The sequence below is a fragment of the Sebastes fasciatus genome, chromosome 15 (assembly GCF_043250625.1).
Source record: "Sebastes fasciatus isolate fSebFas1 chromosome 15, fSebFas1.pri, whole genome shotgun sequence".
Taxonomy (NCBI): domain Eukaryota; kingdom Metazoa; phylum Chordata; class Actinopteri; order Perciformes; family Sebastidae; genus Sebastes; species Sebastes fasciatus.
This window is the reverse complement of record NC_133809.1, coordinates 9,530,471-9,554,637: the sequence shown is the minus strand read 5'-3', so window position 1 is coordinate 9,554,637 and position 24,167 is coordinate 9,530,471. Positions and strand designations below refer to the sequence as shown.

Here is a 24,167-nt window from a genome sequence, read left to right as displayed (position 1 = left end):
GACTACTTACCTGCCTGGCTGCGCGCACTCTCACTTATGAGGGCACACTCACGTCAACGAGTCTTCCACAAGCTGCTAGCTTGACAGCTGTGAGCACTAACAATAGTCATGTTTGCCGTTAACATTCATTATGATAATTTTATGTTCATATTGGAGTGGCTTTGGAGGGAGGCCTGAAGGGATGGACTGCGGATTGGGCGACTTTCTCGCTGGATTTAGCGACTTTCAGAGCTAATTCTGCTAGCTACTTTCATTGGAAAAGCGTTGGCAACACTGAGCTGGATTGTTTGGTTGGATCAGTTTTAAAAATCTAGTGTCTCTTGCTAGTTTCTCAAGATTACAAACCCTGCCTTTTAAAGTCGTATTTTATATAAACAATCTTGTGCTTGAAAATGACCACATTTTGATTTAATTGATGGTGCTTGTCCTCAGTCATGATTAAAAATGACTTCCATAGGTGGGGAGTTCTAGCAGCGTCTCAGCCTTGGGGTTGACCAGACTCACGGAGGGCGTGACCCCTCCCTCCCCGTCTTCTCCCCTCTCCCCTCCTCCAGTTCTCCATCCTTCACCCCCATTCCTGAAACAATAGATCCAGATGGTTAGGGAATGGACTCCCCCCTCTGTACTCCCCGCCCCCTCCTCACCCTCTCGTCACCCTTTGTGTGCCCCCCTACCTCCCACTTTTCTCCTTTGTTCATGTGGGAGAGGGATTCTTAGCAGATTAACCCTTTGCATTCCATCTTCCTTTGTGTCACCTCTCCCTCCGCTGTCTTCCCCCCCCCTGTCATTTCTGCCCCTGGCTAAGATTTGACCCTTAAGGTCATCACCTCAAGCACCGATCAGCAGTTTCACTTGTTTTTGGACGTCGGAGTCACCCGTAGTTCACAGTCACTCTGAAATCAGGATGAGGCAGGGAATCAAAACACATTTACAGGCACTACAATATACGTGTTACTGTAAAACCACGTTTACATACAGCTGTCAGTGACCAGATGTCTCTCCTACCTACTATATGTTTAAACAAGGGCTGTCTCGGCCAAAGAAATTATTAGTCGACTAAAGCCTCAGTTATGCTTTCCGCAAGGGCGGTCGCTCGGACATTAGCTCACGTGGACTCGTGGTGAGGAACCGCTCGGATCTTTTATACTATCCTCGCTGCAAAGAGACATTCTCAAAGCTCCTCAAAGATCTCCATTTTCTCATCCGCGTAGTTAGAACATTTTGATGTCCACGGAAACCTGCCGCAGGGAACCACCGCGAAGGCCCATGTCTGACGGTGACTTTGTCCGTGTAGACACTCGCAACCCTTGCGTATGCGGCAAGCATAAATCACGCTTTACACTCATATAGGATTTTGTCGACTAATCAATTAGTTGATTTAATCGACAAATCTGTAATTTCTCCACAAAGAATCACTCAAAAGCACCACTTTAAATCTTGTGTTTTCAAGAGATGTGCTCAAAGTTTCTTTGAAATTAGACATTCAGCATAAAGAAAAGCATAAAAAACAACTAATCGACGAAAGACATCTTAGTTCACTAAGAACACAACAACCTATAAGTCGACAAAGAGGAGGCAGCCCTAATTTATACCCAGGCTCAGCAATATTTTAAGTGTATTAGTGATATATGATGCTGCTTCCTGACCCCAATTGATGTAAATGCACTGAATGACCATCGCTGAGGAATATCTTATGGCTCTAATGTAATGATACTAAATCCTTTACCTTCAGCACACCGTTATAAAGGATGAAGAGTCCAGTCTTTACCAGTGTGCGACTGTAGTTCAGACTATTGAGACTTGAATCACCTGGACTTAGCAGACCTGGACTTGCCTGAAAATGTTCTTTAGCTGTGTGAGCTGAAGAAGACTTAGAGCCAGGTCATCAGATAATCTGACCAGAAAAGGATAGTTATATTATTTACACCTGATTTTACAAATTGTGTCTCACCAATGCAGCAGCGAAGTCCCGTCTTTTCATCTGCACAAACAAACACAGGCAGCAATGAAAGCTAACGTTAGCTGCGGTCCTTTTCCTGTGAACTACAGACCGATTAACGCAATCGGTTAAAACGGTTAAAAGAAATGTTAATAATTAACTCAAAAGCTGAACGGCTCAGAGGAGCGGCTCGTCACTTTAAGGAGTAAAGCCGGTTCACCTTAACAGCCCACCTTAAGAGGCGGAGCCGGAGTTGCAGGATACAGGAAGCCGGCTCCGGTCTCTGGCTCGCTTGAGCGGAGTTGTAGTTTCGTAGCATTTATTCACCGACAAATAAACTGTACACACACTGTTACACCTACGATCACAGCTATAACGCCACCAACAACCCCACACTCACCGCCAACACACACACACACACACATGGTCTGTTGGAAACTCGCTAAAGTTACGCAGACTACGTGTGCGGCGGTGAGGCTCTGGCAATGCTAGAGCTGCTAACGTAGCACAGATAGACACTGTTTGTTGGACCCCACTAAAGTTATGCCGGGCAGACAAACAGCTGACAACCTCCTAAACTAAACTAAATGTGCGGTGGAGACTTTTACTGGGAAAGTGGCACTACACGCAGCATCGTAGCTGCTAAGTTAACGCTCCCTGACGGGTGAACTTGGGACTCCCGTCAACGAATATCTGTTGTGCTCCTGCAGCTGGTACGAGGCACAAATCTTGTCGGTTAACGGTTAACTATTTGTTAACGAGGGTCGATTATCGGTTAAGAAAATTTGTAAAAATGAGCATCCCTAATTCAGAACTTCCCACTACAACCTACTACTGCACGTTTTGCTGAGTAAAGACAGCGGCACCCCGAGCCTACGTAATATGACGCGTTTGACGTTACAAAAAGAGCGTTTTTAGAAGCATTGCTCTAAACGGCTACTTTCCCCTCTGAATTTCTGCCCTTGTGTCTTGTAAAACATAAAAAATCCTGCATTCACTTTTCAAATGGTCATTTTAAGGGAAGGTTAAGTATAAATTTAGTAAAAAAAAATTCACTTGCAAGTTTCTATTTAACAGTTATGTTACATGTTTTAATAGTTTTTGGACAACAATGGAGATCTGTGGCACAGAGGAATAAGGCTTTAGCTACACAGACGACACTTGTTAGTGGGATCAATTATTAGTTTTGGTCTTTTCAGGGGATTTGTTGACAATAAGATGATATACAGTAGAGTAACACCAGCCTTATCCTTAAAATCAAATAAAGAAATAAACCCTACTCTACTTGAGAGCTAAACCACCTTCATTTGCTTCCAAATTGCAATTAAAACTGTCTGGCAGAACTTGAATAAATTAAGTTTTACTGCATGTGTGGATCACATGGTCCTCACCGCTCTTTTCTAAAGCTTTATCGTGGAAAATACCAAAAGTAACTGTATAAACAACCCTTTAAGGTTAAGTCTTTGCACTTCTTTCTTTCCTCAGGAAGATTAAAGCACTGCTACAAAAACTGAGCCGCTGGATTCAGAATAGATTCACTGTGTTGCTGAAGGACACTGTACGGATATTAGCACTGTACACATTACAAAGGAACAAATATTTAAAAACCTGTGGATGTAGAATTACTGACTTGTAAATATACTCTTAAACGGTCTTTTAAAAAAAGTACAGTATCTAGTGTAACTTTTCACCTCGGGGGGGTGGCTCTGCTGAGTCAGAAGAATGAACGTCAGGTTTAAAGAGCACCATCAGCAATATGAGACCAAGGACATGTTTTAATAAAAAGAAAATGAAGGAACAGAATAATAATTTGAAAGCCTACGAGCCTGGGTAAATCTAAAGAATAAGTTTGTTCTCTTGCTCAGTTAAGGACTAAAATCTAGATGTAAGGGGTTTTTTTTGCACATAAAATAAATAGTTTAACATTATGTTTTTAATCTGTAGACTCTTCTTCTTCTCTCCTTGTTTAGGCTTGTAGTGAAAAAGGATGTAATTTTCTTTAAAGAAAGGTTTGAGTCCAGTAGCCTCTAAGCATTTCTCCCTGTTGATGTGTCGTTGAGCAACACACTGACGTCCTTATCATCTGTAGCCCAACTCTGTCCTTCTTGCGGAACGAGGAAGTTTGAGGTTAAGTCAACCTATTCAAAATATTCCATAAATTCCTCTTAAAGGTCCCACATTATAAAAAAGTTAGATTTTCATGTTTTTTTTATTGTAAAGCAGGCTTAAGTCCTATATAAATACTGTGAAAGTTTTGAAACGCTCAATCCACATGGAAATACACACAGCCCGTATTCAGAAACGCTGTCTTTGAAACAAGCCGTCAGGATTTGTGTCCATTTGTGATGTCACAAATATACAATATTTAGACCCTTTACACAGATTTAAACATAAACATTTAAAATGTGTCCCAGTTTATTCCTGGTTGCAGTGTATGTGAATGTCATCAGCTGGCAGGAAGTACACATGGACCCAAGCTGTTGCCTAGCAACGCAATTCTGTTGCAATTTTGTCGCAATTCCGTCGAAATGCGCTAAAACTGAGCGTTTCAGACAGAGGGTGAATACAGGCATATTCAGGCCGACAGTATGAGGAAAAATAAAGTTGTTTTTTTAATTACAGCATGTAAACATGTTCTCTTAGAAACACAAAATACAAGTATGAACCTGAAAATGAGCATGATATGGGACCTTTAATGTGCTCAAACAACTCTCAGTGGAGCTCAAGATGAGTAACTGTAGTAGACTGTGTCTTCTGAAGTGCAGAGGTGTATGAAGAATTCCAGATGTTTGGGATTCAACATGTCTGTGTGCGTCGCAGATTGCCAGGACATGTGAAGTGGCTGCCTGATTAGTCCTCTCGTTAGCCATGTCCCTGTTTCACTGGGTCTATAGCACTTCCACTAAATCAATGCACAGAGACGGATTCGATTAGGACCTCTCAGACAGGTAGCATACAAGCAGTTAGCGTCGTCGCTGGCTGTGTGTTTGTGATTTTCCACTTCAAATGTTCAAATAGACTGAAACAAAAGCTGTTTATGTGTGTGTGTCAGCTCTTGTTGTTTATCCCTGTAAGGGTCAACTGATGAGCAAATACTCTCACTCAGAGGCCATTTACCAGTTGTCACAGGTAAAAGAGGGTATTGTACAACTAGGGCTGCCCCCTCCTAGTCGATTACTCCACTAATCAGTCTTTTGCTCTTAGCTGACTAAGATTTCTTTAGTCGATTTGTCGTTTTTTATGCTTTTTTTTAATGCTGAATGACTCATTTCCAAGAAACGATCTCTGGTAAACACAAGATGCAAAGTGGTGTTTTGTGTGATTCTTTGTGGAGAACCTGCGTTTGACAGATCTGTCGATTGGAATCAATTATTCGATTAGTCGACAACGATTTTTCTTTGGTCGAGGACATCACTATTTACAATATTTGGCATGGCACCGCGGGATCTCTGTCTCAACCAATATGGCAAAAAAAACAAGCCTTTGCTATGCTCCTGGCTAGAATTACTTAAATACTTGCTTAAATTCAATCCAACTTTTAATCTATGGATTTAGTTTTGTTAAAAGAGGCTGTGTCCTCAACTTTAACATCATTTGGCTACAAGTTCTGGATCAGGTAGCAAAGATGGACGCCTCAGACATTTCATATGTATAGATATAACCCCCGTTTTCTTACCTCATCTGTGTTCTTTGTGTGTTTATAAATCGTTTATCATTACTACCGAACCTAATTTGTAATGGAGCAGTAGGTTAGAGTGACTTGTGTGATGGGATTCTGTTAAAATGTATCAAACTGTATTTCAATTTAGGGAGGGTATTTTAGGGATTGAGTTTAGTTGTACATTAGGGCTGGGCGATATGGCCACAATCTTCTCTTCCCGATATAGGTAATTTCATATCTCGATCACAATATACTATTAATAATTTATTTATATAGCACCTTTCAAAACAAGGTTACAAAGTGCTTTCCAATAAAGCATGATAGAAATAATTAACACCCAGAACTTAAAATCTAAACAAAATAAAATCATATAAATAGTTACAACAGTGCATGATATATAAAAGTAAGTCTTAAGAAGAGATTTAAAGGAAGATACCGAGTTTGCCTGCCTGAGATCCTCAGGTAGGGAGTTCCACCGCTGAGGGGCCCGGACGGCAAAAAGCCCGGTAGGTCACCTTTGTTGACGAGTTTGGATTTTGGAACTGTTATTAGGGCCCTGCCAGAGGATCTCAAGCATCGATCAGGCTCATAGGGAGTCAGCAAATCACCGATACAGACAGGAGCCAGACCGTTCAAGGCTTTAAAAACAAGCAGTAAAAACTCACAGGTAACCAGTGAAGGGCAGCAAGGATCGGTGTGATGTGGTCGCTTCTCTTGGTACGAGTTAAAAGCCTGGCAGCAGCAGTATAGCATGTTTTCTGGTAATTCAATAAATAAATAGTCCATATGAAATAACCACATGGTAAAACCTCTTTTGGTTTTTCTCATTTTAGTGCAAAATAAATAGAGAAATTATAGAGAAAAAATAAATGAATATAGGCCTATATCACGATAGAAACAATATAGAAAAATATAAACAATAGACATTTTTTTGACGATATATATCATCATATTGTCCAGCCCCTCTGCACATGTATCCTTTAGAGTAACTGTTAAAGTTAAGGGTTAAGAAATGGATGCAGTCAATGAGTGGTCCATGCTAGTGTGGTAATGTAAGTGTGTGTGTGTTTTGGAGTGAGTGAGAGGTTGATTGAGGGGGCGACACCGACATTGTGTCCCTCTTACAATGACGCTCAAGTGTATGAGAGGCAGTTTAAGAGCGCTAGGGAGATAGTGAGAGTGTGTGAATGGGTTATGAATAGCTGTTACACATTTGCTTGTATTGCTCTGTATGGTAACCTTTGACCTCTCCACCCCCCCACCCCCCCTTCTCTCTCCCCTCCATTTCAGTGTATTCTGGGATTTGTATTGTGCGGCTCCAGACCGAAGGGAGACATGCGAGCACTCCAGCGAGGCGAAGGCCTTCCACGACTACGTAAGTGACGAACGAACACTTGTTTTCTTCTCACAGAAAAACACTCGCTGTGGAATTTGTTTCTTTATATGTCTGCCTGAGACACACATGTAAACAATGTTTATATTATAGTGTGTAAGGGGAATCTTGAAGTGGCACCCACAACAGCAGGTAGAGGACAGTGTGCACCTTTTATCAATATAATCATTAGCCGTACTGGGGATCAAACTTTTAACATGTTTCTCCAACAACTAGAAATATCAGCTGAGTACAAAGTAATTTGTCTACACAAATAATCATATAAATATAAAAATTTCAATTCATACCACATATTTGTGCCGTATTTCTGTAAGCAGGGAGTAGGGATGTAACTAACTTCATTTATTGATAAATCTATAGCAGGGGTGCCCAAACTTTTTCACTTGGAGGGTCAAAACTGAAACGTAATGGTGGGCTGCGGCCAAAAGTAACCAGCTATTGTATTTTATTGTATTCTTAAGATGCAAAATGGTAGTAGCATAATTCATAATTGGGGATCCTGCATATTTAAAGAGTATTTTTTCCTCGCAAAAAAATATTACTGCATAACCAGTAATTTATATTATAATTTTAAAGAAACATAAGCTAGAAACATCTGGCGGGACCAAATCAAACCTTTTGGCTATTAATTTGTGCAGCCCTTATCTACAGATTATTTCTCAAAGTCGATTAATTGTTTGGTGTATGAGTTGTAAAAAAAAAGGCCCCCTCACAATTTCCTGAGGCTCAAGGTGATGTCCTCAGATTCCGTGTTTTATCAGCAGCAACAGCACTCCAAAACCTGAAGGTAAACATTTGAAAGCCTTCATAATTTAGAAACTAAAACTGTGGAAAATTTGGCATTTTTGCTTAACTTGCACGATTTAATCTAATAATTTTAGTTACAGCAGGGAGAGGTGTTGCATCAAACCAAGCACTCCTAGTCTCTGGAGTTGCATTCATAGTGTCTAAAGCCCCAGACAAACCAACCCGATATCAGAGAGCTAGTGGCAACAAAAGGCCACCAGTTGTGTCGCCTCACGTTGCCGTTGTCTCGGCTAAAAAGTTGCACTCGAACACACCGCAAAAACAACAGCCAGCGGCCAACTACCACGTACGTTCTGCGCCTGCGTGAGATGAAATAACTCTCCACACCAGCAGGTAGCGGTAGTCTGCATTCATACCACTCGGCTTCAGTCCCAGATGTCAGGTCCCTAAGGACTGAGGGTGTTGCTTGCTCTACAGATTGTACAGAATATTAATAGAAAAAATCACAATACTAACATTTTTATTCAGAATTGTATCCGTAATAATAGCCTTAAGGTTTGTTTACATTGTATGTATTTTGTTTTGTGTGCCTCCTTGAGGAGTTATCGATGCCTCTGGAAGCTTGAAGGAGAAATTCTTCTTTCCCTGTCTTGCTGCTCTCTGAGGTCAAAGGTCAGAGGTCAGCTATGAAATAGCCTTTCTGGAGTTTGTAGGGATTCAGTGTCTTGCACCAGGACCACTTCAGCAGGGTGGCCACATGTTGTCACAGGCGCTCAGCTCCAGTTCAGAAGGAGTCCCACTAACAACAGCTCCATCATGCTGCCTAATAATAATGTAAATACGTTTTTCTCCACTAAGAGGGTGACACTGTAACTGTATCCACTTGTGTGTAAATGTCATGTGTCGTGATTGACACTGTGCGTCTGTCTTCAGCCTGTCCTCGCAGGTCAAGACAGTGTGGCATTGTGTGCGTGTGTGTGTGTGTGTGTGTGTGCGCTGTATAGTGTGGGGAGATAATGGAATAGAGTTCTAATCCGGTAATCCCAGCACTGGGCCGAGGCTAAGCCAGGGATTTATGTGTGTGTGCGTTCATGTGTGTGTGGGTGTGTATTTTTGGACGGGGGGGGGCATCTTTGGCAACCAGCCCATAGATGGAGGGTGGAGGGGCTCACACCCTCAGTGCCAGTGTGCCAGTTAACCCTATGTGTGTGTGTGTGACTGTATAAATGCAGATGGGTATGCTACGTGGTTGCTGTCTGCTCCTAACGGTGATAAAGCGAAGGAGACGGGACCGGTTTAATTTTGGCTCCGGACCCCTGAGGCTGGTCTCTGAGCACAGGTCCTTTTTTTTTTTACTGGTTTCAAAAGAACGAGCCGGTTAGAGGCGTCGGAAGAGAAAAAAAATGTTTCACCTTAGCTCAAAAGAGTTTCTGTCTTTTGAGGATTGCTAGATTGCCACCCAGCTTTTAAGAGGCATTATCACAGTTCTCTCTGCTGGGTGCCGAGACGCAGCAAAAGTTCGGTTCTAGTCGTTCCACAAGTCCTGACAACTGGTTATAAATGTAAATGTTTGTCAACTTTCTAATTTGTTTATCTCAAGTTTGGGGTTTATTGTTGCTTATAAATTGCTTTAAGCATCTGATTCACCAAAGAGGCAGACATACAGAGTTTAGCATTTGGAAAAGCACGTAGAGGCAATTTTTCCTTCATATACCGATTCATATCATTAATTTTATGTGTTTTTTAAATTGATCTATTTATACAGGCTTTTAGTTATGGCTTAACATATCTGAAATACAGAATGTACAGAGCTTTTTTTTACCATTTCATTGTGATGCATCTATTATTTGATGATATTTAGTTGAAGTAAGGAAAACGAAAGATGAGGCATATTTTCATGTTGTGGTACAGAGCTTGCATGTTCTTCTATTTAGCTTCATTAATTTTATCTGCCATGCATGTTGTCTGCTGCATTAATAAGACTAAACATGTGTTTCATCATTCAAACATCACGTTATGCTTCGATTAATGTGCTGCCTTGATTAGCAGTATTAATTGTTGATTCTTAAATCCAGTCCATCCACTACTGTCACATGGATATTGGGCGTTGTGAGGAAGCACCAACTCCCTCACTAAATATTTACTAAGCCCTTTTTTTGTTAAGAAAAGGAGACATCATCTCACACACAGTTTTCTTTATTTAATTTATGGTTCCAGTATTTCTTTAAAATATATTTAAAAAAAAAAAGCCATAACCTATCAGCGATTGAGTCTTTGTGGAAGCAGTCTTGTGCCGTTGCTTAAAGAGGAAGCACACCTCAACAGTAGTCCTATTATGTGGAGTTGTAGTGGTGGTGGTGGTGGTGGTGGTGGTGGTGGTGGTAGTGGTAGTGGTAGTGGTAGTAGGCCAGTTTAAACTGGGAAGGTTGTGCTATATGTTAGTGAAATGAGAGAAAATGGACTGGTTTTTGAAGAGCAGCATAAGAACTGTTTTAGAAGTGTGAATAATACAAAGGTTTTTTTTGGTTTTCATGTTTTTTTTCCTCCCTGCCAGCCTGACATTTTGTCTTCCTCACGTTTCACTATGCTACCCTGCACCTAGTCTGACTCACTGGATGTAGATTGTGGGTATAAGCCCGCCGTTGGCTGCGTATTTCGCTGTTTGTGTTATCTATTTTGCATTCTGTGCTTAGCACCACACAAGACGATTGTGATTGGTTTAAAGAAATACAAACAAGCCCCCTATACCAGAATGATAATGTGTGGAGCCAGACCTTTCTTGGAGATACGCCTGGCTATGCGAGAGACTTCTGCACCTCTACAACAGGGCGTATCGAGATAACAGCTGGTGACGCTAATTCTGTCAGGTCAGGTACCGTTAAACTATTGCAGAAGAAGAGAGTGCAACAAGATGACGTAACTACAAGAGCGGCAGTCAAAACTCAAACAAATGGAAATATGATTGTTTCATGCATTCATTTCTGAAATGTTACAATCTTCTCATCGGTCTAACCCAGGGGTCAGCAACCTGCGGCTCCGGAGCCACATGCGGCTCTTTAACCCCTCTCCAGTGGCTCCCTGTGGGTTTTTAAAAATGGAAATTAATAACTGTTTTTTGTTTACATTTTCATCTTTATCATTGTTTTAGGTTTAAGTACGACGGAGTATTAGGGCCACATTGAGGGAAAAAAAATAAATCTCAGATATCGAGAATAAAGTCATAATATAACGAGAATAAAGTCATAATATTATAAAGTAGTAATTTTAATGTTAATGTTATTTTCTTTTTTTCTCGTAATATTATGACTTTATTCTGGAAATCTCATATTTTGTTCCCTCAATGTGGCCCTAATACTCCGTCGTACATTTGCACTTTGGCCTTCACTGCATTAGACTTATATACTATATACTTAGACTATAAACTGTGTTACCTTCATCACAATGCTCAAATATTTTGCGGCTCCAGACAGATTTTTTTTTTTTTTATTTGCCTAAAATGCCTCTTTTGATAGTAAAGGTTGCTGTAACCAGATCTGTTGATCTGATGCGTCATGACTCATTCGCTAAGTCTGCTTCCATTGCACTTTGTTGTATTTTGCTTTTACCAATACACCAATTTTTCCATCTCCGCCAAGCGTAAAAACTTTTTTGTGATATTTCAACTTTTGTGCATAAAAATAAGTGGATGGAAAAACATTTATAAACATATTCAGCCTGTAATGAGGGGTTATGAATATGCTTTGCTTTGCTATAAAGAGTCACAAACCAAACGTGGTGCAGCTGTTTAAACATAACAAGATACACAGTAGCGGTACAGGTGTGTATGCATGTATGGTATTTAATCAGCACTGTGTTATGTTGTTGATACTTGCTTCCTGATTCCTTCATCACAGTCTTCCTCTATTATTTTTTTTACCTGCACTGTTGCTCTCCACTCTTTCTTTACACATCTGCCCACGTTTCTCACTTCTCTCCTTCCTCACTCTTATTTCTGTCTTTTACATTTGTGCAGCTCCAGTCTGTTCACGTCATGTTTCCTCTCGCTGCTGCGACACCCCCACATCTGCATCTTTTCCCTCCCTCCATCCCTCCCCCTCTTTCCCCACCTTTTTTTCCCTCCCACACTCTCTACTATATCTCTTACACTCTCCTTCGCCCAGCACGCCAGTCCGCCCCCTCTCGTCTCACTCGCCTTATCGCTCACTCCCTCTCTCCGACTCTCCTCCTCTTCTCCTATCTCTTCCCTGACCCTCCCTCCCTCTATCCCTCCCTCCCTCACCACCACTACTACCTCTGTTCCCCAGAGAAGATTGATTGGCTAATCTAGCTGTTTACCCACAATGCCTAGTTGTGCCGAGGAGGAGAGGGCAGTGTAGACAACATGAAGACAAGAGAGAGTTAAGGTATTTGAAAATGGAGTGAGTGGGCAAATGTCAAAACAGCGAGAGAGAGATGAGGGGGAGACGGATGGAGGATAGGCCTAGTTTTATTTTTATTTTAAATCAAATAACAACACTAAAGAAAAAAAAGCTTTATATTGAGGTATGTGCTATTTTAGTAAAAATAAAAGGACTATTATTTTAGGAAAATAGTAGAGCTGCAACAATTAATCGATAAGTTGTCAACTATTAAATTGATCGCCAACTATTTTGATAATCAATTAATCGGTTTGAGTAAAAATTCTCTGATTTCAGCTTCTTCATTGTGAATATTTTCTGCTCTCTTTACTCCTCTATGATAGTAAACTGAATATCTTTAAGTTGTGGACAAAACAAGACATTTGAGGACGTCATCTTGGGCTTTAGGAAACTGATCGACATTTTTCACCATTTTCTGACATTTTATAGACCAAACAACTAATCCATTAATCGAGAAAATAATCTATAGATTAATGGACAATGAAAATAATCATTAGTCGCAGCCCTAGAACATATGGCTTCTTACATTTATTCAAACTTGACTTTTCGTTGTAGTGAGAATTGTACTCGTTTAGCAGTTTGTTTTATTAGATTGAGGCAAATATGACAAGGCAATATATTATGTGTCTTTTGTGTATTTAAAGGTCTCAACTGCATTTCTAAATTGTTCCAAGTACAAACAGTAGTATAAAAGCGCAGGAAACATTGTTTTTTAGTGTACATTTTGGGGCTTTTCAGTACCTTTTGATGCCTTACAGGATGACACTAGTGTTATTTTAGTTTTTCCTATTTCCTTAAATGTTCATGAAATATCCAAACCCAGCTGTATTAGTTACGGTTACTGTCTTAAATGTTCTTCAAAAATTCATTAAAACCAGCACAAATTATCCAGCATTTTAAACAACCTTGGATGTGGGTTTTTTTTTCCTACTTTACTTTAAGGCCTGAATAATATTCATTGCAGTTGAATCAAAAGAAGCTCTGTTTTCCCAAAAGCTACTCGCGTGCATTGTGCTCTGTTTATCCTCTTCGCTTCTCTGCCACCAGCAGCATCAGCACGCTGTCATGGAATAAGTGAAAAGAGCTCCATTAAACTTGATAATTAGCTGTGTGATGAAGTTAGGAAACACTGCGTTACACGTGTTGCACAGTTTGATGTGTTACATGGGTGAAAACGGCAGTTTGTCTCCATGTGTTATTTTTTTATATTTTGGGGGGAAACTGTGTTTTTTAAACAGTAGAGAAGTGTTTTCACATTAGCTCCCAGGATCCCACTCAATGTTTTAAGGAAAAAAAATGTAAAAATCTCTAATTAAATGTGAATAATTTCTGGTTTCTTTACTCCTCGATGACAGTAAACTGAATATCTTTGAGTTGTGGACAAAACAAGACATTTGAGGACGTCATTTTGGGCTTTGGGAAACACTGATCGACTTTTTTCACCATTTTCTGGCGTTTTATAAACCAAACAACTAATCGATTAATCGAGAAATGAATCGTTAGTTGCAGCTCTAGACTCAATGTGTGACTATCAGGGCTAACGCTCTCTTTAGGGCTGCAACTAACGATTATTTTCTGAATTAAACGATTAGTTGTTTGGTCTATAAAATGGTGAAAAAAGTCGATCAGTGTTTCCCAAAGCCCAAGATGACATCCTTAAATGTCTTGTTTTGTCCACAACTCAAAGACATTCTGTTTACTGTCATAGAGGAGTAAAAAAAACTGAAAATATTCACATTTAAGAAGCTGGAATCAGAGAATTTTGACCTTTTTTTTTCTTAAAAAGTGCTCAAACCGATTAAGCGATTATCAAAATAGCTGGCGATTAATCGACTAATCGATTAATCATTGCATCTCTAGCTACCTTGTACTTGTCTAAAACAAACTAACTGGAAATTGTGTACATGGTTTCATGCTTTCACTAAAAACCTGCAGTGGTAGTTTAAAGTATACTCTCTTATTGGACAGTCAGGGGTAGTGGAGCACCGGGGCAGAATTTTTTGGCCACTTCCACTCCACACTATGTCATTTGGACAGCCTTTAATTAGGGCTGTCCTTGACCAAAGAAATTCTTCGTCGACAAATCGATAAGTTGATTTAATCGACAGATCTGTGAAACTGAGTTTCTCTGCAAAGAATCACACAAATGCACCACTTTACATCTTCTGTTTACCAAAGATGTGCTCACAAGTTTCTTGGAAATAAGTCATTCCGCAGAAAAAAATAATAGAAAAACACTAATCGACTGAAGAAATCTTAGTCAACTAAGACCAAAACAACTGATTAGTCTACTAATCAACTAAGAGGGGGCGGAGGACACACAGATACAGAGATGGAGTGGACAGGCTGAGGGTTTAGGGTCCTGATGGGATTGAGCGATAGTCTCCACATCACCTGAAAGCTGAAGACACGTAAATCTCTTATTGTAAGTTTGGTTGAAGCTTATTCTGGTTCACAGTTGTTCTCATTCTCCTCATATTCGTGTCTTTGGCCCTCTCTGCTTTCTCTCTGGAGTGTTGGCTAAGTGGATGTTGTGTCTGCAGCATGTATTAGTGCTGTCATCCGGTGTGTGTGCATGTGTGTGTGCACGAGTCCGCCTGCCTGGTTCAGTACTGATGCTTTGGCAGCAGCTTTTGGGGAAGTGTGTGTGTGTGTGTGTGTGTGTGTGTGTGTGTGTGTGTGTGTTGCGCCAGTTTTGAGGACCAGCTGGGCTTTCAGAGATTGTGTGTGTTTGTGTGTGTGTTTGTGCATTTGTGCATTTGTTTGTCAGACGTGACGGTGAGAGTAGCAGCCGTATCCTGTTGCTCCAGAGTGAAACACACTGTTTTGACTGGGCTGATAAATTAGCCAGATCACCACAGTCAGCTATTTTTTCCTCCCGTCTCCACACTCGCCCTCTCCTCACTCCTTCACCTCCCTCCCTCCTCTTTTCTTTCCCTCTCTCTGTGCGCTAAGGACAGCAGGTCAAGGAGACAGTGATGAGGTACATATCAGTGTGAACCAGAATGTAGATTAGTACCCTCTCCAGGCAGGGACACACATAAATACAGACACACACACACACAGATACATTCGCTGTCTCTTCCTACCTCTCCCCTCTCTCCATCCAGTGTTTATGTCTCTTTCTTTATCCCTGTGAAAGGTATCAGGCGGAGGTCAATAATGTGTTGAGCACTATTGATCTGTCCGGTAGGTCCTATGGGTGCAAGAGAGGGAGAGGGAAATGGAGAGGGAGGGATCAATGCTATTCTGTATAGCCATCTACATACTGTACTGTTCCAGCCAATCGGATCATTAGTCTTTTGTTCTCGGATAGATTCTTCATCAACGTTGTGGGTTTGTACTAAGGAGGAAAAGCAAATACAACACGGCGTCCTCGCACGGAGCCACAACACGTCACAGTTACAAATATTTTTGTCACCAAGACACCGTCGTGTTGACTCAAGGAGTTGGATAAAGTTTATTACACGGTACTTTTGGTTAGAAGCTTATCTAAACCTGCTTCCGTCTGACCAATCTAGATAACCCTCCCCTCAGACCTGGAGGGAGTAGCTTCGGAAAAATAACCTCATTAAAATAGCTGGATACCAGCAACCAACTGGTGCGTGTACTGGGAAATATGGCAGTAGCCTATTTCTGGTGATTTAAAGTGGCAGTAGGCAGTTTATTTTTGGCATCATTGAGCAGAAATCCCATAATAACCTTTCAGCATATTGTAATTGAAAACATTTGAGGAGAGAAATAGGCATTAACGTAACATAATATTGATTCATATTTGATCAGCGTGGCCTAGTTTGACCATTTGGTCGGAGTTCGCGAGTGATTGACAGCCGGCTCTCATAGACAGCAGATGGACAGCAGACCTCAGATCAGCTCTTACTGCTTGTTTTCCTCCGGTCTGTGAAATCTTGCAGATGCCGTTAGGAGCACCGGAGGACACAGAGGCACATGATTTTTTTCAGCTTACTGTTTCATGTACTACTGTCAGGATATAGCGACCGATTAATAAAAATAACTTTTTTTAATCATATTTGCTCCATTCTCGTCTAGTTTGTCAATTTATTCATCATTAAAATGTATTTTTCTTTAAAATTAGGACTGGGCAATGTGGAGACAACCAAATATCACACTATTTTTTACCAAATACCTTGATATCAATATTGAGACAAAATTGTAGGGTTAACTGCCTTCACAAAATATTTAGCCAAATAAAAAATAATTATTAACGTGGATAGTCGGACACTAATTACTCTTCATCTAATGTTGTATGTTATGGCAAAGAAGAAAATTCATGGATGTGTAGCCAATTAAATAAATAAACACATAGTTGGTGTATCTGTTTTTAATAAAATGTCGATCCTTAAATATAATTTTAAAGAGACTGACAATGTTATATCACGCTGTAAAAAGAATGCTAAAGTTAGCAGTTCTCCATCCAAAACTACTGAAGCCACAACGGTGAGCTACAGTTCAGGTCTGTGTGTCCAGATTGTGTATTATTGATAGCCAGGTAACATAAAAAACGTACCTAATATTATTTCTGTGCTTTGACACCGTGTTTGTGCAGCGCTGCCGAGGAAAAAGGCCATTAAAATATAGCTTACAGTTAAAACAGTGTAAATATTCCCAGACATTTGAAAATGTGTCCCGTGGGTTTTTGTTGAACTTGCAGCCAGCTTCAATGAAAGAAACGTATTCTTCTCCTTCCTGCTGCATGTCAGGCATTAAAGCCCTTTTTAAGTTGCGCCGCCACCCGCCGCTTCCTTTGCACACTCCTTCATTTACAGACTCCTCTCTCTCTCCGTACGTTCAGCCTGAAAATGAATAATTCAGCTCAACTACAAAAAATCCATGTTCATTATATCAACTAATTAGTGCGGCACTAATGTCTGCTGTGGATTGCACCGTCTGCATAAAGGTAGCGTTCGCTCTACCTGTATGTTGTCTGCATTATTGTTTACCTGCACCAATGTCAACAAGATAAACTAGATTTACTTTCTCTGTGAATCAAAAGTTATTCTGATTCAAGGAGGCAGTCTTGTCACAAGGTTTTTCCGACAGTGTGCCACTTCCGAGTTGAAATAGAAAGGTAGATATAGACGGTACTGTGGGCGCCACCACAAAAAAAGCACAGTTGGATCCTTTTTTTTTTTGTATTTCCCCGGGCCAGTTGGTTTTAATAAAGACCGACCGCATACTAAATCTAACTCTAACTGCACTTTCAGCGTGCTGGAGGAATGCACAAGCAGTGGGGCTGCAAGATTATGGCCAAAATGATGATCACAATTATTTTTAAATCAATATTGACATATTATTTATCACGATTATTCATTGATTTTTGCGACAACATATTTTTTTATACTGCACTTTCACATTAAAACAAACAGAGCGCTGCTTTCACTGTATGTACAAATTAGAGCTGCACAATGTTGGAAAAACTGACATTGCAATCATTTTTTTTCTACGATATGAAGAAATACAGGAATATTCACCCTACTCTTTTCGCTAGCTACATTTGAAAGTGAAATACATCAATCTGGTGCACTTTGAGAGCAACATTAAGAGGCTAGATAAACAATTTGACGCTCTCAATTTAACCTCTTAAGCCCTAGGGTGCTGGAAGGCGTGGTTCTCCATGACAGACACACCCAAAATAAATCAAGAATAGCTCCACTACTACCAGGTCTATATGCATGATCTTGGTCTCTATGGATAGGTAAGACCTCAGAGAATTCATCCCCAGTGAAAGTAACATTGTGACTGTTACTATGTCTGAGTAAATTGTGATGAACCAAAGGAAAAATGTACATCTTTACCGCGCCTAAAATGTTTTCTAGATTAGATAGTGGATAACACCGTTATAGCAATGATGCCACTGAATTCATTCAGCAGCTCATTGACTACAACTGTGCCAAAGCGGATATAAATAACACAAAGCACATAGATTCTACAAAGGTTTTTAATAAGGATAGGACCAGACGGACTCTCCATTTGGCCACTTGGATACCCAAAGTGTGCCAAATGGGTTTTTCTACCTCTTGAGAGGGAATCTGGCTATGAAATACTACTGATATCCATTACAGGGGATATGTGAAAACAATGGAGCCTTTGGTCATGACATGTACCCCGTGCATCATCACATTCTACCATTGTGCTCAGTATAAAATCAATACAAAAAAAAAAAATTGTATAATTTTGACTCCGAATGCAGTAGTTTTATTATAATAATGAGATATGATCAAGTTAAACTTAGATAATAACAATTAAGATCAATAACAATGTAAATAAGACAACAAAAAAATAATCCAAAGTCAAGTATGCACATTCTAAAAAAAAACGGTCAAAAATATTATAAAATGCGTTGATTTTGTAACAAAAATATTGAAATCATTGTCAAACAAACAATGTTTGGACGAAATACCACCACAGCATTACCGGTACCGGGGTCATCGCGTAAAAAAGAGGTTAATCATAAACACATTGGTTGTATAGATTATATCTATACCCCAAAAGTGAAGCCAAAACATCTCGATCGCCAGCCGGTGGCTAGCTGTTAGTTTGAGGAAGCGCTTGATTTGATACGCAGCCGAGTTTTCTATGAGCAGGAAACGCAATTTTAAACATCAATATATCGCAGGTGATCCTGTTCGTTTAATTGTGGGAAGCCAAAAATCGTGATTAATATTCGATTAATTGTGCAGCGCTAACGAGCAGATAAGTCGATCATTAACAACAATAATGTGACCAAGTGATTGATTGTGAACAGAAATCTCGGCTTTTTTCTCCCCCATCATCTTTTTTTTTTTTTTTTTTCTCTTCTGCCTCACTCTCTAACTCACTCTCTCCTCTCTCTCTCTCTCTCCTCTCTCTCTCCTGCATCTTCTTATTCTCTCTCTCTCTGCGCTCCTGGAGCGGGGGATGCCAGGGGGACAGAGTGCAGATAGGAACTGTCTCCATAGCAACAGCTTCTGCAAGCTGCTGACACCCTACTGGGGGGGTGGGGGGGGGGGGGAGAGGAGAGGTTGTGATGGGGAGGAATAGTACAGGGGTTGGGGCACAGGAAAGGTGTGTGTGTGTGTGTGTGTGTGTGTGTGTGTTATATGTGTGTTTGCCAGTGCTGGGAAAATAAGTGAGGGGGGTCACGGAGAGGAGAAAAGATGGAGAGAAAAGTGTGCAGAAGAAGAGATGAGAGGGAGGGAAGGAGGATGGAGGAGGAGAGAAAGAGGCAGCCGACCCGGCTTCTTCCCCAGGGACTCAGTGGCCTGCTCATGTTCACTAGCAGAATTAGCATAAAGATGGGGGGAGGTGTGTGTGTCAGTGTGATATTTTTTTTTTTTTTTAATGTGTGTTGGTTTCAGATAGGAGGAGAAGGGCAGCGAGTGTATTTGTGTACATGCGTGTAATTGGTAATATGTGTCCAAGCATACAGTGTATGTCACATGGATGTAGTGTGTTCGTCGGGTGTGCGTGTGCTGGTGGAACGGTAGATATATGTGTGTGTCTGTGTGTGTGTGCGTGTGCGTGTGTGTTTGTGAGAGCGACTCCCTCCCCTGGGTCTTAAACCCCCTCCCTGTTCTGGTCCTGTAGCCTGTGGTTCTCCCCTGTCTGCCTCTCTGTACTGAAGGGCTGCACTTTATGAGCCTGTGATGCAACTCTTTGTGTGTCCCTGACTGTGTATGTATGTGTGTGTGTGTGTGTGCGCGTTCATGTGCTTGCGTGTGTTTGTTCCGGCGTGCTTATGTAAGCACTCGGAACACGCTTCTCCATCTATGTGTGTTGACAAGAATACAGTTATATCATATTTAACTCCCGGGCTGAATCGTTCACCCCCCCTCTCCTCTATCCTAGATTCTAGTTTTATTTTTTCCATATTGTTGTTGACTGACGGGAAGGAGAAACGGTAGTATTGTTGTTAGATGCGATAATATGATAAGTAACAGTTGCTCAGCAGGTTTAACTGTTGTTTTGCTTTTAAACATTTTTTGGCTCTCCAGACTTAAAACTAGGGATCTCCTGATCAAGTTGGCCCTGAATTTATCCCGATCCGAGTGTCTAGGGGTGGGAATCACCAGAGGACCCACGATACGATATTATCACTATACTTAAGTCACAAAATGATCTTGCCAGTTTTTCCTCGCCAAAATTTAGCGGGAATTTGGAGCATTATTTAGCATTCTTCCCGACAAGCTAACATGACATGATTCCTTAGGTTTTGTAGTTTCGTATGATACCAGTATCTTCACTCTAGCTTAAAGACTGACCCACTACAAGCTCTGAAAGACTGAGTAGCGGCCGTCAGATTGTTTAGAGGTTCACACTTTATATAATAAAAGATTGATACTTGACGTCCGTGTATTGATTTACCTAAATGTTGATTAAATATGTACCCGACACATTGAATAACAGTTGGAGCCTTCAAAATTCCCCCCACCTTATTTTTGATAATCTAAAATTATTGCTGGAAGAATAAGACTCCTGAATTTGACGTGAAGCGATCAGCTAGAGAGAAGAGGTATCACTCGGCTGGATTTGTGGAAACCACGGCAACACTCAGTCCGCTCGTGGTTGTACAGTGGTGTCGGCTTTATTTTAGCCGATCTATTAATTAAAACATGCCCAGATCGGCCCCGATACCGATCCGTAGGATTGGCTCGGGACATCCCTACTTCAAACAGCATCTAGTACTCCTTATTTTTAGTAAATGTAATGTTGTATGATCTAATAATGGTGTTGTTGTGTATTATAATTCAAAGTAAAATCTATATTCTCATATAGGATATAAAAAAAGTAATCGTAAACATTTTGCATTCCAACTTTCTTAAAAAAACATCTAGTACCCCATTTATAGCTACGAAACACTACAAACTCAACTTATTTGCTGATGACATATTACTATATTTTTAAGTGTAATCCGTTGATCATATGAAGGATTTAAATAACGGTAATTTTAGATATGAGGATATACAGTCAAATAAATGTCTAAAAATGTATCATGTCCGTTATAAAAAATATGTATTTTTTGGAGAGATTATTAATCGGGGGAAAAAAATGAAAATTGTTCGCTATTTAATATACAAAATACCTTGACATAATGCCTTATAAAATATACATTATAAACTAACAAAAGTAGAAGAAAAAAGTATTTTAAAACTAAGATGAAATAGATAATTCAAAGTGAAACTCACATAAATAAAATAAACCATAAATATCATGACAGTAAAAGATGGACCTTTTAATTAACATATTTTTTATATAATATGGAAATTATATGTGTAAAATGAGAAACAAAGATAAATAAGTAGTGGTTTCTTAAAAATGAAAAAAATTAAAACTCTTTAGTGATACAATACAACACCACCTACAGCATCCTAAGAGCTGAATGTACACCTCTGACACTGTGACGGAAAAATTAACTTTATAAAGGTATATTTGTCTGTTGTTTTGTTTTCATTGGACGCACTCGGCTGTACCTAATAAACTGGCAACTGGAGTGTATATGGCGTTTCAGGATCATCCAAAGATTCAGTTATGAATTACCATTGGGGATGCACCGATTATGAAATTCTTAGCCGATACCAAATGTTGTTGTTATTTATTCCTTTTCTGTGCCGGGGAAACAAAGACATCTTCATTATATAAAAAAAATAACTGAGCTGTTTTAAAGTCATTCAGCGGTCTTTTATTAGCACAAATTCAATCATTCAAATATATGAAACAACCTTTAATACAGCCTTCTTTCACATAAAAACGATTATTAAAAAAAAAATTGTAATAACCAACACAACATTTAGCCAGCGCAAAGTTGATGCAACACATTAAATTGGCTGATAGAATGTCATCTTATTTACCGATCAACAAGGCAAATATCAGCGGATACTGGGGATGCTCATTTTGAAAAATGTTCTTAACCGATAACCGACCCTCGTTAACCGATTATTAACTGTTAACCGACAAGATTTGTGCCTCGTACCAGCTGCAGGAGCACAACAGATATTCGTTGACGGGAGTCCCCAGTTCACCTGTCCGGGAGCGTTAACTTGGCAGCCGCGATGCAGCCACTTTCCCACTCAAAGTCTCCACCGCACATTTAGTTTAGTTTAGCAGGTTGTCAGCTGTGTGTCTGCCCGGCGTAACTTTAGCGAGTGTCCATGTGCGAGTGTATTTGTGTGCGAGTGTATTTGTGCTACGTTAGCAGCTCTAGCATTGCCGGAGGCTTCGTGCTCGCCGCCGCACACGTAGTCTGTGTAACTTTAGCGAGTTTCCAACAGACCGTGTGTGTGTGTTGGCGGTGAGTGTGAGGTTGTTGCTGGCGTTCTAGCTGTGAATGTAGGTGTAGCAGTGTGTATACAGTTTATTTGTCGGTGAATAAATGCTACGAAACTACAACTCTTTCGCTCCGCTCAAGCGAGCCAGAGACCGGAGCCGACTTCCTGTATCCTGCAACCATGTACCCGTATCCCTCTTAAGGTGGGCTGTTAAGGTGGACCAGCTTTTCTCCTTAAAGTGACGAGCCGCTCCTCTGAGCCGCTCAGCTTTTAAGTTGATTATTAACATTTCTTTAAACCGTTTTAACCGATAGTGTTAATCGGTTAAAATGCTTAATGCCGGTTAATGGTTAAACGGTTAATTATGGACATCCCTAGCGGATACCGATGTTCGGCCGATAAATTGGTGCATCCCTAATTGCCATATTGCCACAGTCCACGCAAAGGGGTCACTGTTGATTTGCATACAAGAAAACAATATAGGAGTTCTGTGGAAACATCTGAGAGGTTGTACTTTTGCTGTTGTTCGTTAAATAATGAAATATACTGTAGAACTGTGGTTTTTATATGAGATAGACCATAATAAAACAAATCTACCTGGTAGATTAATAGGTTTTGACTTAAAGCAACAGCTCATACTGGTCAGAAAAAAATCCCTTTTCTTTCCAGCTTTGTGTCTCTGAAACTACATAATGTTTCTCCCAGAGATCTGACTCTTATAGAGTATAAGAATAACATCAGTTTTGTGTGATTTCTCCTTGAAACTTTTCTCTTTGCTTCTATCCTAGTTCACAGAAAGAGAAGAGCTTCTCCTCTCTCTCTCTACCACAGAGATGAGAGGACTGTTTAAAGGTTTTAATAGAAGACACTTTTCTGAATTAACCATTAAAACTTTAGATGAGAGGGGGGGTGCTGTGATTGCAGGTGCAGACACTGCCCCCTGTAGTCATATTTTGGCCAGTGCATCATGTTCATAAATATTACTGTAGAGCAGTTAGAGACACCTCATTTAATCACCCTGTTTGTGTGTTTCAGAGCGCAGCGGCGGCGCCCAGCCCTGTGATGGGCAACATGCCCCCGAACGACGCCATGCCAGGTGGTCCCATGCCCCCAGGCTTCTTCCAGGTATGACTTACCCCCTCTGTCACTGTCCTGTTCACTCCTCCATCACCTCCAATAACACTCATCTCTGTCTCTCTGCCATTCGCCCACCTGACTCTCCAAAAACAAATCAAGTTTAGGCAATATATGCATATTCTTTGAAGGAGATGGTATATTGTATCGCAAAGTAGAGTATATTTATTTAATTCAGTTATGTTTTAAAAAGAGATTTAATGAAGAAGAACCACTTAACTCTATTAAAACACACAAATCACCAAAATTCGAGGAGTCTTTTCAGTTTTTCCTTTTTAAAAAGCTAATTTAGAGCATTTCAGACTAATTGTTAGAGCCAGACTGATATCAGCAGGCCAATAGTATTGAACGAAATTAGGTTATTAAATATAAAACGGTGTTGGCATTTATGTTTGCACGTTGGGCAGAAACTGCAGCAGTAAAACAGCTTTGTTTACAGCTTTGTGACAATACATTGTTCAGCTAATTCACCGGGTTTAAAATGGTTTATTTAGCTTAAAAAGATCAAGGATTTTCTAAACCTACTGTTATGCCTGAGGAAAAAGTTTATCGTTCATTTTTCGTCTAGTCAGACGTATCTTAAGTAGGGTTGCAACTAACGATTATTCTT

General features: G+C 40.3%; 1 protein-coding gene across 3 annotated transcripts in view; it reads left to right on the top strand.

Annotated features, from left to right (window-relative positions):
* Positions 1-24,167, top strand: part of LOC141783182 (single-stranded DNA-binding protein 3) — a 51,742-nt gene that overhangs the window by 11,197 nt on the left and 16,378 nt on the right. For 2 of the 3 annotated variants that reach the window (XM_074660280.1, XM_074660279.1), the window contains exons 4-5: positions 6,891-6,975; positions 23,459-23,548. In XM_074660280.1, coding sequence (XP_074516381.1) covers positions 6,891-6,975; positions 23,459-23,548 — 175 coding nt within the window. The other variant, XM_074660281.1, reaches the window with a different exon arrangement.